This window comes from Notechis scutatus, chromosome 1 (genome assembly GCF_049901735.1).
Source record: "Notechis scutatus isolate UNSWTSFEM ecotype Mainland chromosome 1, rNotScu1.2, whole genome shotgun sequence".
NCBI lineage: Eukaryota > Metazoa > Chordata > Lepidosauria > Squamata > Elapidae > Notechis > Notechis scutatus.
In genome coordinates this window covers 330,585,288-330,600,300 of record NC_142009.1, presented here as the reverse complement: position 1 = coordinate 330,600,300, position 15,013 = coordinate 330,585,288, and the positions used below count along the sequence as shown (strand labels likewise).

At 43.5% G+C, this 15,013-nt stretch overlaps 1 protein-coding gene across 1 annotated transcript in view; it reads left to right on the top strand.

The window, feature by feature from the left end:
* Positions 1–15,013, top strand: part of APC2 (APC regulator of Wnt signaling pathway 2) — a 78,886-nt gene that overhangs the window by 49,917 nt on the left and 13,956 nt on the right. The window contains exons 8-12 of the mRNA XM_087952706.1: positions 426–518; positions 5,261–5,645; positions 8,355–8,450; positions 11,801–11,940; positions 14,646–14,723. Coding sequence (XP_087808832.1) covers positions 426–518; positions 5,261–5,645; positions 8,355–8,450; positions 11,801–11,940; positions 14,646–14,723 — 792 coding nt within the window. The remainder of the gene's footprint in view (positions 1–425; positions 519–5,260; positions 5,646–8,354; positions 8,451–11,800; positions 11,941–14,645; positions 14,724–15,013) is intronic.

Genomic DNA, 15,013 nt, shown 5'->3' with positions numbered 1-15,013 from the left:
TTCATCAAGAGTCAAGAATCATAAGGTATAACACTTAATAATACTCATAGGGTACAATAAGCGATCGAATCATACTAGGAAACAATCAATATAAATAGTAAGGATACAAGCGACAAAGTTACAGTCATACAGTCACAAGTGGGAGGAGATGAGTAATAAGGAGTGATGAGAAGATTAATAGTCATAGTACTGCAGACTTTGTAAATAGTTGGACAGTGTTGAGGGAATTATCTGTTTAGCAGAGTGATGGTGTTTGGGGAAAAATGTTTTTGTGTCTAGTTGTTCTGGTATGCAGGGCTCTATAAGCGTCGTTTTGAGGTCTGCACATCCACCAAAATGGGTTCCGCAGATCCTGGCAGGCAGACTCCAGTGCAGTGCAACTTTTATTAAATGTTTCTCTGTGTTTCCCAATTCTTATCTTCCAGCCTTCTGGAAAACTGCCAAGCAGCGAAGGGGATGGAAGGCTCGACATCGCAACCCATTCAGAGGAAGCGAAGGGTCAGCTGGGTAGCAGTAAGGTACAGGACTATGTTTTTGCAGTCAAAAAAGACAAGATGGTTTTTATGAGCATATGCATAACCATGACCTGCAGACAGCCTTCTGTTGTTTTAAAGGCATATAAGTGATTTGAATCACGGAATAACAGAGTTGGAAGGGACTTTGGAGGTCTTCTAGTCCAACCCCCTGCTTAGGCAGGGAGCCCTGTACCATTTCAAACAAATGGTATAGTCCAATCCCTTCTTAAAAGCTTTCAGTGATGAAGCACCTAAAAATTCTGAAGGCAAGTTGTTCCACTGGTTAATTGTTCTCACTGTCAAGCTAGTTTCTCCTTAATTTCAAATGCAGTACAGCTTCCATGCAAACTACTATGGATTGATTCATTGCTTTTGTCTAATTTCTTTAATGTAATCACCCATCCCACTTGTGATGACTATAGGAGACCAATAGAGGAGTTGAATGCAACACAATCCCAGCGTAAACAAACATGCATATGTAATGTACATGCGAGGACTAAAATCGCCCCATTTAGAGCCCATAGTTTGGAAATGAATCAACCAAAAACCAATTAACTTTATGGCCTAAACACATGGGAGAACAACCATGTCTTTAATGCCTTAGATAGGTTAACGTGGTCGGGATTATCTGGATCTCCATGGGGATGTGGTTCCACAGGGTAGGCTGGGTGTCGTTTCGCTACTGGAATTTAACCCAATCCTACTGTCATGCCCTTGGTAGAGTTGGACTCTGAGGGAGAGGAGGAACAGCTGACAGGGAGTGGAGGTGTGGCTCCGGAGGTTGTGGAGGAGGCTGGGGAAGGGCAGAGGCAGGCTGGGCAGTCAGAGGAGGACCCAGGTCCATCCCCTCTGCATCCTAGGGCACGCAAGGAGGAACAGAGAAGGCAACAACTTGGCTTACGAGAGAGGAAGCGGCCATGATCCCCCTCATTAGTTGCAGCTGGGAAGACTAGTATATAAGAGAGACGGTTAAAACACAGTGTTGCCAGAAGCAAAGTGTGTTTTATTTTGGGCTGAAGTTATCTTGGTTGGCGTCCTTCCAACAGACTGTGCCTTGTTATCTCCTTGAAGTTGGTAATTACTTATCTGGTCCGTTGTGGAAATTTCTTCATTGTAGTTTGGTTTTTTATTTCACTTCTATCTGCTCATTAAGTTCAGACTGTATTGCTTTGTTTTGAAGACTATTTTTGAATAAGTTTTATCTCCAACTGAGAATTACTGAACAGTGAGGCCAAGTTGGAGGCATTAAAGGACATTTATTTATGTTTTGGATTTCATTACATTTGTGTTACACTCCAGGTCATCACACCTACTTTTGCTGTACACATCATCCTGGATGTACGACTGGTCACTTCATGACCATTCAAAGCTACCCTGGACCTCCCTAAAGCTATTTGAAGTTCTGACAGCTGCCCCCTTCCATGGTCACATGATCACTTTTTGGCACTCAGCAACTGGCCCGTCTTAACAGCTGTTTGCCACATTCTGCAGTCATATGACCAATATTTTACTATGGGGTGTGTTGTTGTTTTTTGCTGGAAATTAGCATTTACTTCATTTCTAGCAAAAAAAAAAAAAAAAAAACCTCTCCCATTGCAGACAATGGATTCACTTAATAACCGGGCATTCACTCTACAACTGCCACATTCACTTAATGGCCACAGGAAAAAAGATCATAAAATCAGGCACAGCCACATTGTGATTTGTTTAATGACCACTATACCTTGCAACTGTAATACGTTGAGGACTATCTGAGATGGTTAAGGCATCCAGGCTGGGAACTGGGTAACTCTGAATTCTAGTTTTGTTTTAGGCACTGTTGGCAGAAATATCCTTCAGTTCCAAGTGGGGAAAAAGACACTGGAAACATGGAGGCTGTTTGGAAAGATGGTTTAATGGTGGACAGGGCCACATGCCTTGGAGTTCTTGCACAAAGAAAAGGGAAGGATTGTTAAGCCTGGATTCCCCAACGGGTGTTAAGGAAAACAAACTAAACAGAACATGCAGCGAAGTCAGATAGGAAGACAGGTAAATGTGTGAGATAAGTTTTCTAGTTAACACGCAGTAAAAATACAGATACGCTTGTGCTATCAAGAATATAGTTTATTCCATTTAAGAATTATAGCATAGTCAAAATAAACGGTCCATTAGTCATATATCAATTTCAGTCAATCTTGTCGGGATACTATATTTGCAAAGTCCGTGTTGAATAGCCAATGTCAGTTCACTTACAATAAATCAGTCCAATCTTTATCTTCTCTCCGTTGAGAAGAATCAACACTCCTTTTTCTCTCCCGTTCCAGCAAGAACGCAGTCATCAATCCATCCAGTAATTAGGGATCAGTAAGCCAGAGAGAGAGCTGCAATTGCCTCGCTTCTTATATAGTGCTTTTACAACCACACCCCTAATTACATTCTTGCAATTAAAGTTACACACACTTTAATCAACAAACCATGATACCTTATTTATTATTTTTACCCAAACCAGTTAGGGTAAACAATGTTATCCCTAACAAGGATGTTGAGAGTACCTGGGTTTTATACCCTCTCTGGCTTTGAACTTCTTGGGTCACAGGAAGTGTATCCTGACTGGTTGCTGTCAGAGGTCAGAGCTAGCTTTGTAGTTTGTCTGTGTGCAAGTTTGGTTGAAACTTGATGGGTGGTGCAATGAATGGCTCTGCCGGAAGGAGGTAGATCTTTGTTATGTAGAATAGACTGGCCCAGGCCTTAATGGCCCATTAACAAAGGGGGGTGGGGTGGGGGCTGAGTTTCTGCCTCTCTGAGTTTCTATTTCTTTTTTAGGGAAAATATTCTGCCTTTTCAGTGTAATCCTAAAATTCTTCATTTTTTCCAGGAGAGGGGTGGGTTTTAACTTCCACCAGGACAAAGGCAGCTGGGTGATCTTCTGCCAGCCACTTTCTCTCAGCCCTAGAAAGAAGTGGCAATGGCAAGTCACTTCTAAAAATTGGCCAAGAAAAAACTTCAGGGACTTATCCAGGCAGTCACCAGGAATCAACAATGACTTGAAGGCAACCCCGACCCAAGCAAGAAAACAAAACAGGGTTTGTCTGCGAGGAAAGAGTCAAAACAAAAGTCAAAATAAGGGCCACATCCACACAAAGTTTTGCCTGTTTTATTATTATTTTTTTACATGATGCAAATCATAGTTTCAAATCTCAGGTGCTGGCCTTTTACGTGAGTGCCATCTAGTGGCAGCATCAAAATGTGCAGCTCCCAATCTTCTCAGGTTTGGTTTGTTCCAAAAAAGGCCAATTGTACCAGGTAGTCCTCGACGTACGACCACAACTGAGCCCAAAATTTACATTGTTAAGTGAACGTTGCGCCATTTGGTGAACTTTCTTGCCGCTGTTGTTAAGTGAATCATTGCAGTTGTTAAATTGGTAACGGTTGTTAAGTGAACCTGGCTTCCCCATGGACTTTGCTTGTCGGAAGGCCGCAAGAGGTGAACACGTGACCCCCCCCAAGATGTTGCAACAGTCATAAATATGAGTAGGGTTGCTGAGCGTCCAAATGTTGATCACGTGACCATGGGGGTGCTGCCAATATTGCAAGGGTGGAAAAATGGTTATAAATCACTTTGTTCGGTGTCATTGTAACCAGGGGTGGGATTCAAACAATTTTACTACCAATTCTGTGGGCGTGGCTTGGTGGGCGTGGCAAGGGAAGGATACTGCAAAATCACCATTCCATCATCACTCCGAGGGAAGGATACTGTTAAATCTCCATTCCTTCCCCACTCCTGGGGGAAGGTTACTGCAAAATCCCCATTCCCTCCCCACCCCACTAACCTGCTTTCCAGCTCTGTTCTCCTGTGCAGGGCAACCATAGAAGACCCAGCCAATCACCTGAGACTCAGGAGGTGGAGAATAGATGGGGGCGGGGCCAGTCAGAGTTGGTATTTGCCAGTTCTCCCAACTACTCAAAATGTCCGCCACCAGTTCTCCAGAACTGCTCAGAACCTGCTGAATACCATCTCTGATTGTAACTTCAAATAGTCACTAAATGAACTGTTGTATATAAAGGACTATTGTGAAATAAAATGCAACAATATAGAAGGAAATGAAATACAGCAGTTTGTTTAGTGACAGTTCACAGTTAACAACAGCATTGAAAAAAGTGACTTATGACCAGTTTGCACACTTAAGACCATTGCACCATCTCCATGGTCATGTGATCAAAATTCAAACACTTAGCAATTGACTCATATTAATGACGGTTGCAGTGTCCCAGGATCAAGTGGTCACGATTTGCGACCTGACAAAGAAAGTGAGAACAACCAACCAATGGAACAGAAGTTGCCTTAGGAAGCTGTGGGAGTGTCATCACTTGAGACTTTCAAGAAGAAATTGGACTGCCATTTGTCAGAAATGATGTAGGGTCTCCTGCTTATCTCCTGATGTAGGGGGTTGGACTAGATGACCTACAAGGTCCCTTCCAACTCTGATTATCTGTTATCTGTCAAAGGGGAAGCCAGAGTCACTTAACAATCACGTTACTAACTTAACTACGGTGATTCACTTAACAACTGTAGCAAGAATGTTCGTAAAATGGGGCAAAGCTCAATGAACAACTGTCTCGCTTAGTGGTGGAAATTTTGGCTTGATTGTGATCATAAGTCAAGGACGTCCTGTACAGAACAAAAAAACAAAGGACCAGCAAGGTAAAAGAAATCACTGCTGTGCTAAGTGTGAATCAAAAAGGGATTTCTTTCTCCTGATCCTCAGGTGGAGGTGGTCTTCTGGCTGCTTTCTATGTTGGCCACCCGAGACAAGGAGGACATGTCGCGCACGCTGCTGGCCATGTCCAGTTCCCAGGAGAGCTGCCTGGCCATGCGCAAGTCGGGGTGCCTCCCTCTCCTCATCCAGATTCTCCACGATTCAGACCGGGAACCGAGCGCCCCCGATAGCCCTGGAGCTGCAGGGAAGGATTGTCGCATGCGGGCCAATGCTGCCCTCCACAATATCATCTTCTCTCAGCCTGATGAAGGACAGGCCAAGAAGGAGATGCGGGTGCTACACGTGCTGGAACAGATCCGCTCCTACTCCGAGACCTGCTGGGACTGGCTCAGGATGCAGAAGGAAGGGGCCAAGATCCCCGAGGGGGGAGCAGGTAGAGGTCTCAACTCATAAAACATTCCTAAACCTGTTTTAGTAATTGCCATAAAAAGTGGGGGGAGAGGGAAGGAGAAAATCTGGAAGAGCAATGCAGCAGTTTGAAATCGAAAGTACATTCCAACTCTTATCTTTAAAAGATTGTAACTAAACTACCAGAGCTTTTGCCCACAAATATATTTAACTGGAGAACGTGAATGATGACACCCAGCCTGTGAACGTGCTCAATTGGAGAATCTGATTTATGAGACACCCAGGGGGGAGGGGGGGAAAACAGGGTCACAGGGGACTGTAAATTATGTATGCCAGAATTGGCTTTATACGGGGCAGTGCCAGTATGTCGCCTCTAATAAATCCTTTGAAGATTTTTGAAGTTTGGCTCAAGAATCATGATTTAATAAGGGCGAATCCTGACAAGAGGGAGGATTGGGGTTACCTATCGGCCTTTCCGGGTGGTCTAAAGCAGGGGTGTCAAGCTCAAGGCCCGGAGGCAGGATGCGGCCTGTGAGGTACTTAGATCTGGCCCATGGGGCCACCCTGGAAACAGCAAAGGACTGGCCCGCGGTGCCTCTGCCAGTGAAAACAGAGTTCAGCAGGGCCGCAAGCAACTCTCCAAAGCTCCGTTTTCACTGGCAGAGGGTTGCAGGAGGCCATCGCAGCCGAAAACGGAGCTTGGGAGCCCGTTTTCACTGGCAGGGCGCTTGGGCCACTACAGGTGCTCCTGACATGAATAATGTCGAGCTGCCCACCCTGGCCATGCCCACCACAGCCCACTGAGGCCAAACACAACTCCGATGTGGCCCTCAATGAAATAGAGTTTGACACCATATCTCTTATCTTTATTGTAAGGTTATATTAAGTCTGAAAGTACATCCCTCTCCCTCACTTTTACAGTCCAGGAAACTAGGGAGAAGCGCTCTCATAGAACCAACAGGGAAAAAAAAATGGAAACCCACCACTGTCTGACAGGATAGTGGGGAATGGATGGATTTATATTCCTTGAAGACAGCTGGCAATTTGCATCCTTTTAGCAGGTCGTTGACGCATTGGAGGTTTATCTGTGTCCAAGTGGTGCTCCTGGTTCCTGTAGTCTGCAATTTTTCCTCTGGAAATCCATTCCTACTCCCATACCATTCAAAGGGTGTTTCAGACGAAATTGCATAGCCAAAAGTCTGTAAAAAAAAATTACAGACTACAGGAACCAGGAGCACTACTCGGATGATCCCGAGGACACAGATAAACCCCCAAGTGCTTCAACCACCCTCCCAAAGGATGCAAATGACCTGCTGTCTGCAAGGAATATAAATCCTTCCATCCCCCCACTATCTTGTCGGAGCTGAAGAAACTTATTGGATGAGAAGCAAAATGTCTTCAAAAGAAAACCAGAAAGTCTAGTTGCCTCCTGATAAAAGCACCTTTGGGACTGTTTTAGCTGCTCTCTATCGCTCATGGAGACTTTCCAGAGAAATCCATAGCTCACCAACTTCTCCACAATCTTCTTAGAGATGGGCCCCCCAGTTTTCATAGAGCCCAGAACTCTTATTTCCTTTGCAGGTCCTCAACCAACCTGAAAAATGTAAACACTTAGCCTTTCAAAATAATTTCTGCATGAGGGTTACTTTGATTTTTAGTCCAGTTTTGTTTTGCTTCAGTGTTTTTTAACGACCTAACTTTTAATGGAAATTGCCCTGAGCTATTTTGGAAGGGCGGTAGAGAAAGGAAATGAACTGAATAAATAAAGGCCACACTCTCCCTTTATTAGCATAACAATGCAATGATTACATTAGACCTAGAGGCAGAAACTGACTTGAGGTTACGCAATGGCAGATACTCAAGTTCTGTTGACTTTAAAAATATTTCTTTACATGGAATATTTCTGTGCCAGGCTTCCAGTAGTTAGATTCGCTAAGAGGCTTGTTAAAGAATATTTGAACAGCATTTATCCATGCCTCTCCTGATGAGAAACCAAACATTTAAAAGACAGCCTTACTATTAATCTTCTCATCACTCCTTATCACCCATCCCCTCCCACTTGTGACTGTATGATTGTAACTTTGTCACTTGTATCCTTACGATTTATATTGACTGTTTCCTAGTATGATTCGATTGTTTATTGGTACCCTATGACTATTATTAAGCGTTGTACCTGATGATTCTTGACAAATGTATCTTTTATATACATTGAGACCATTTGCACCAAGACAAATTCCTTGTGTGTCCAATCACACTTGGCCAATAAAGAATTCTAAGTTCTTACCAACATGTTTTTGAAGTTATAGTTTTCCCAAATGTCTGTATTTTGCATTGCAAAATACACGAGCTCCGTAGCAATCATAATGTTCTTCTTCATGTAGGGGAGCTTATTAATATTTCAGAAGAGTCTCGCTATCTCTCCTTTTTAGCTACCGTCTAAGCTATTTAGCTAAGCTATACCGTTTATAGCTGAGCTATACCGTTTAGCTATTCTCTTTCCATTCTCTAAACATTTTCATTCCTTTTCTCTTCATAAGCCTTTCTAGCCCGCTGACCTAACCAGCAACTTTTTGAGCTTGTGCCCAGTTCTCACAATCCTACTTTAAATGGGTTCATTTTGGGGTATAAACCATCAAAGGGATGTGAATCCACTTGAAATGCATCCAAAGTTGACGCAATGACTCTGGGTTTGGGTTTCTGTTCCATTCACCGCGTTCCATTTCCTTCTCTGCAGCTCCTGTTCCAATCGAGCCCCAGATCTGCCAAGCTACCTGCGCTATCATGAAGCTCTCGTTTGATGAAGAATATCGCCGTGCCATGAATGAACTGGGTGAGTTACACATGGGAGCGGTGCAATCTGCCACCTCAGAGAAACAGCAATAGCAATAGCATTTAGATTTATATAAAGGTAAAGGTTCCCCTCACACATATGTGCTAGTTGTTTCTGGCTCTTAGGACTCGGTGCTCATCTCCATTACAAAGCCGAAGAGCCTGCGCTGTCCGAACATGTCTCCATGGCCATGTGGCCGGCATGACTAAATGCCGAAGGTGCACAGAACACTGTTGCCTTCCCACCAAAGTGGTCCCTATTTTTCTACTTGCATTTTTTACCTGCTTTCGAACTGCTAGGTTGGCAGAAGCTGGGACAAGTAACGGGAGCTCACTTCGTTACGCAGCGCCAGGGATTCAAACCGCTGAACTGAAGATCTTTCTGATCAACAAGCTCAGCGTCTTAGCCACTGAGCCACCCCGTCCCTACTAGATTTGTATACCGCTTCATAATGCTTTACAGCCCCCTCTAAGCGGTTTACAGAGTCAGTATATTAGCCCCCCCCCCCAACAATCGGAGTCCACATTTCTCAGGAGGATGGAAGGCTGAGACAACCTCAAGCCTGTCAGTATCAAACTCCTGGCAATAGAATAGAATAGAATAACAGAGTTGGAAGGGACCTTGGAGGTCTTCTAGTCCAACCCCTTGCTCAGGCAGGAAGCCCTATACCATTTCAGACAAATGGTTATCCAATCTCTTCTTAAAAACTTGCAATGAGCAGAGTCAGCTTGCAATGCCAGCTAGCCCTCAACATACCACCACAATTGAGCCCAAATTTTCTGTTGCTAAATGAGACCTTCGCTAAGTGAATTTTGCCCCATTTTACAACTTTTCTTGCCTCAGTTGTTAAGCAAATCACTGCAGTGTTTAAGTTAATAACAAGGTTGTTAAGTGAACCTGGCTTCCCCATTGACTTTGCTTATCAGAAGGTCACATAAAATGATCCCATGACCCCGGGACACTGCAACGGTCATAAATACAAGATAGTTGCCAAGTGTCCGAGGTTTGATCACATGATCACAGAGACGCTACAACAGCTGTAAGTGTGAGAAATGATCTTAAGTCACTTTTTTCAGTGCTAGCTGTCCTAATTTGGAACGGTCACTAAATGAACTGTTTTAAGTTGAGGATTACCTGTACTGCATTCTAACTACTGCACCACCCCGGCTCCTATCCTAAGTAAATCCAAAAGCTTTGCAAATCCAGTTGGCTTAAGGTTGGCCAGTCTTAAAGGGACTGTCAGTGGCAGGGCTACCAAGATGCCAGTGGCCAGTATCTGGGAATTCCACAACTCTTTATGTTGGTGTTCAGATGTTCCCATTCCAAGGAACATATCTTCTGTAATGTGTCTTCCAAAAATGTGGGTGACTTCATGGACACATTTCTGAAGTTTTTTTTGGCAACCACATACAAGTAGTACTTGACTTACGATCATAATTAAGCCTGGAATAATGGTACTAAGGCTAAGTCATGCCAGGCATTAAGCAGGCCATCATGTGGCCGACCTGATTTTATTAATTTTTTTTGCAGTGGTTGTTAAGCAAACCCATTGTCTGCAATGGGCATTTTTTTTGTGCTGGAAACCAGAAGTAAACACCGGTTTCTGGCAAAAAAAACAACCACCACCCTGTAAGTTGTGGTCATATAACGGTGGGATGCTGCAAACGGCCGCAAATGCTGTACAATACAGGTAGCTTTTTTGAATCTGCCATAACTTCAAACGGTTTCTAAGCAACCAGTTGTAGGTCAAGGACTACCAGTAGAAGTATTTCACCATTGCCCTCATCTTCCAGGATGGACTTCCCCCCCCACCCTTAATAAGTATGATGTCAACTCAGAAAATATTTCTATGGTCTTCATGATTTAATTGGGGTAACTGCTGGAATCCTGACATCTGACTTAAATAGGTCTGATGTTCTTTAGGTTTCCAAAATAACAGATTAACAAGAGTTGGAAGGGACCTTATAGATCATCTAGTCTAGCACCCTGCCCAAGCAGGAGACCCTACTCCAGTGATGGTGAACCTTGTTGTTGTGATGTGCCGAAAGCACGCACGTGTGCATGCCGGCACCCACAATGCAATGCGCCTCGCCCTCCCTGCGCATGCGTGCGCAACACCCCTTCCCTACCCCCTTAACTGCACTATGCATGGGTGCGCCTCCCAGCTGATGAGGCCTCCAAAGGCTGCAGAGGCTTCCCTTGAGCCTCTGGGAGGCCGAAAACTGCCTCAAAGGGGCCAAAAATCAGCTGGGAGGCGCACGCATGCACAGTGCAGGTAGGTTTGGCTGGGGCTCGCGTGCCCACACCAATGGCTCTGTGTGCCACCTGTGGCATACATACCATAGGTTCGCCATCACGGCCCTACACCATTTCTGACAGCTGGCAATCCAGGCAACCTGTCAAAGCTGCCTAGAAATCACCTTTTAAAAGAAAAAACGGTAGCCACCGACAACTTCTGATGAGGGTTGAGGTCAACAAAATGGTTGCTGTTAGAGAAGGCATTGGGGTTTTCAAAATGGCTGCCACAGAGAGCCACCCGGGCCTAAACCAGGTATTTTCAGAAGTCTTCGCCAACTGAGAGTGGATGTGGGACAGTGGCTAAGGTTTTGAACCGGCTGTAGACCTGAGGTCAGCCTAGTCACTTTGGATCAGCCACAGTCTCCTTGACCTAGAAAGAAGGGAAGAACAAGAAAAAAATGATATAGATAGCAAAAATGATGCCAAGGAAACAAGGAACTGCCCATTTAGTCCCCAGGAATCAAGATTGACTTGGAAAAATCCCATACAAGTAGTCCTTGACTTATAGCATTATTCATTTAGCAACCATTCTAAGTTATAACAGCACTGAAAAAAAAAAGATTTATGACCAGGCCTCACACTTACAAATGTTGCAGCTTCCTCAGAGTCAAAATTTGGGTGTTTGGCAACCGGCATGCATTTACCATGGTTACAATGTCCCCGAGTTACGTTGCTGCCATTTGCGACTTTCCCAGCCAGCTTTTTAGAAGCAAAATCAATTGGGGGGAAGCAGGATTCACTTAATGACCATATGATTCACTTAACAAGTGCAGTAATTCACTTAACGACTTGGGAAAAAATTGTAAAATTGGACACACCTCACTTAACAACTCTCTTAGTTGCTTAGTAATGGAAATTCTGGTCTCCATTGTGTCGTTAAGTTGAGGACTGCGCAGTTATTTATTTTCCACAGTTCTATCATCTGACTGCTTTTTCTTTGCATTGACCCTGATAAATGTAATTGGGTGAATTTTGCACCCTTGGTTGCGCACTGCTGTTGTGGGGAGGGGGGCTCATCGCTCACGGTTTTTCTCTTCTGTTTCCCTTCCCAGGTGGACTCCAGGCCATTGCTGAGCTGCTGCAGGTGGACTATGAGATGCACAAGATGACCAATGACCCCCTCAACCTGGCACTCAGGCGCTACACAGGCATGGCCTTGACCAACCTCACCTTTGGGGATGTGGTCAACAAGGTGCGATGGGACCCAAGACAGAAAAACTGAATCAGGCGGGAAAGGAAGTGTTGTGGCTCCGATTCTGCTAGAGGAAGAGGACTTGGAAGATGAGGAGGAGGAACTGGGAATGCCTTCCTCCCCAGGACCTTCCTCTCTGGCAATGCCTTCCTCCCTGATAATGCCTCAGGTTCCATCAGACAACCGAGAGGAACAGCCTGGGATTAATCAGGAGGAAGGCATATCGGAGCAGCCCCTGACAGGGAGTCAATAGGAAGAATGTTGGCTTGATCCTAGGCAGCATCGTAGGGAGAAACGTGAGCAGCAACGTAGGAGGCATGGGAGGGTCAGAGAGTGAGCTGAGTCATTGAGCCACACCCCACAGGGGATAAAATTGGGTGTGTTGTCAGCTGGAACTTTGTATGGGACAAAGTTTGATCTTACTTCAGGTTTTCTTTGGGAATGATTTTTGTGGACTGCCTTGTAATTTTCTGTAAGTAGCTTTTTACTTGTTATCAGTTCGGACTTGGCAGGCAGAGCGTGTTGGAATGCCAAGGACGTTATCAGTTCAAAAGAATTAACTCTGTGAAGTCTGAGCCAGCCTGCCTGCCTGTGTTTGTGTGAATTTGTATTCTTTCATCTTTTGGGAAAGAAGAAAGGTGAGACAGAACAGGAAGATATATTATAGATAGGCAGACAGACAGACAGACAGACAGACAGACAGACAGACAGATAAAGTGAGGTACTAATAGTACCTCACTTCATCTATCTGTATATTTATTAGAACCTCACTATTAGTACCTCACTTGATCAAGATCAAATGAGGTACTAATACCACTCTATAAAGCCTTAGTAAGAAAACCACACCTAGAGGACTGAACCCAGTTTTGGTCACCACGCTATAAAAAAGATGTTCAGACTCTAGAAAAAGTACAGAGAAGAGCAACCAGGATGATTAGGGGACTGGAGACTAAAACATACAAAGAACCATTACAGGAACTGGGCCTGGCTAGTCTAGTGAAGAGAAGGACCAGGAGAGACACGATAGCAGTCTTCCAATATTTGAGGGGCTGCCACAGAGAGGAGGAAGGGGTCAAGCTATTTTCTAAAGCACCCGAAGGCCAGACAAGGAACAATGGATGGAAACTGAACAAGGAGAGATTCAACCTGGAAATAAGGAGAAACTTTCTGACAATGAGAATAATCAACCAATGGAACAGAAGTTGCCCTTGGAAGTTGTGGGAGCACCATCACTTGAGACTTTCAAGAAGAGATTGGACTCCCATCTGTCAAAAATGGTGTAGGGTCTTCTGCTTGGGCAGGGGGTTGGACTAGATGACCTACAAGGTCTCTTCCAACTCTGATTATCTGTTATATATTTATATATCTATAATATAATTAATATAATATATAATTATTATATTATATTATATTATATTATATTATATTATATTATATTATATTATATTATATTATATTATATTATATTATATTATATTATATTATAGATTGATTAGATTAGATTAGATTAGATTAGATTAGATTAGATTATTAGATTATTATATTATATTATATTATATTATATTATATTAGATTATATTATATAATATATTATATTATATATTAGATTATTAGATTAGATTAGATTATTAGATTAGATTATATTATTATTATATTATATTATTATTAGATTAGATTAGATTATACAACATTATATTTATTGCCTGAGTTGTAAAATGTCAATTCTTCAAGTATTTACCTAAATAGATTTTTACCCCATTTTTTAAAGTGCAGTAGCCAGCTTCAGGGAGAACTCCTGTTATAGGTAGTCCTCAAGTTATGACCACAATTGAGCCCAAAGTTTATGCTGCTTAGTGAAACATGCATTAAGTGAGTTTGCCCCCTTTTACGACTTTTCTTGCCACCATTGTTAAATGAATCATTGCATTTATCAAGTTAGTAATATGATTGTTAAGGGGATCTGGCTTTCCCGTTGCCTTTGCTTGTCAGAAGGTCGCCAAAGGGGATCGCGTGACTTTGGGACACAGCAACGGTCATGAAGTATGAACCAGTTGCCAAGCATCTGAATTCTTATCACTTGACCATGGGATGCTGCGAAGGCCGTAACTTTGAAACATTGTCATAAGTCACATTTTTCGGTGCCGTTGTAACTTTGATTGGTCATGAAACAAACTGTCAAGGTATTTTGTTACAGGTAGTCCTCAACTTAAAACCAACTTAAAATTCAACGTTGTGTGCCTGTTCAAAGTTACAATAAAAGGTAAAGGTTCCCCTCGCACATATGTGCCAGTTTTTTTCCGGCTCTGGGGCTAGTGCTTATCTCTGTTTCTAAGCCGAAGAGTCAGCGCTGTCCGGAAGGCGAAGACGTCTCCGTGATCATGTGGCTGGCGGCATGACTAAACGCCGAAGGTGCACGGAACGCTGTGACCTTCCCACCAAAGTTTTCTACTTGCATTTTTTACATGCTTTCGAACAGCTAGGTTGGCAGAAGCTGAGACAATAACCGGAGCTCACCCCGTTACGCGGTGCTAGGGATTCGAACCGCCAAACTGCCCACCTTACTGATCGACAAGCCAATGAGCCACAGCATCCCTTTTAAAGTTACAATGGCACTGGACTTATGATCCTTTAGAGGAAAATAAAATCAATCCTAAAAAAAACCATCCATCCCTAACTCCTATTTTTACTCTTTTCTTGCTGTTTAGGCAACATTATGTTCGCGGCCAAGGTGTATGCAAGCTATCGTGGACCAATTAGCCTCTGACAGTGAGGAACTGCACCAGGTACGGTGGGTCAAAAGAAGACCGGATGGTCACTGAATTTGCACCCTACCTGCCCTTCTCCAGCAGGCCCAGGCCTTCTTCTCTGAGCATGTAAAGAAGGCACTTCAAAGCTGCTTTATATGACCTCAGATTCTCGATCTGGCCCATTGGGAAAAAATAGCTGCTGAAAGGTAGCTTTGACTCTGAAACACTCCTTGCTCCGAAAAATGAATGTTATTTATTAGATTTAAAGCTCACCTTTTATTTAGGAACGGTTGTAACTCCTCCCTTTTCACACAACCATGAAGTTA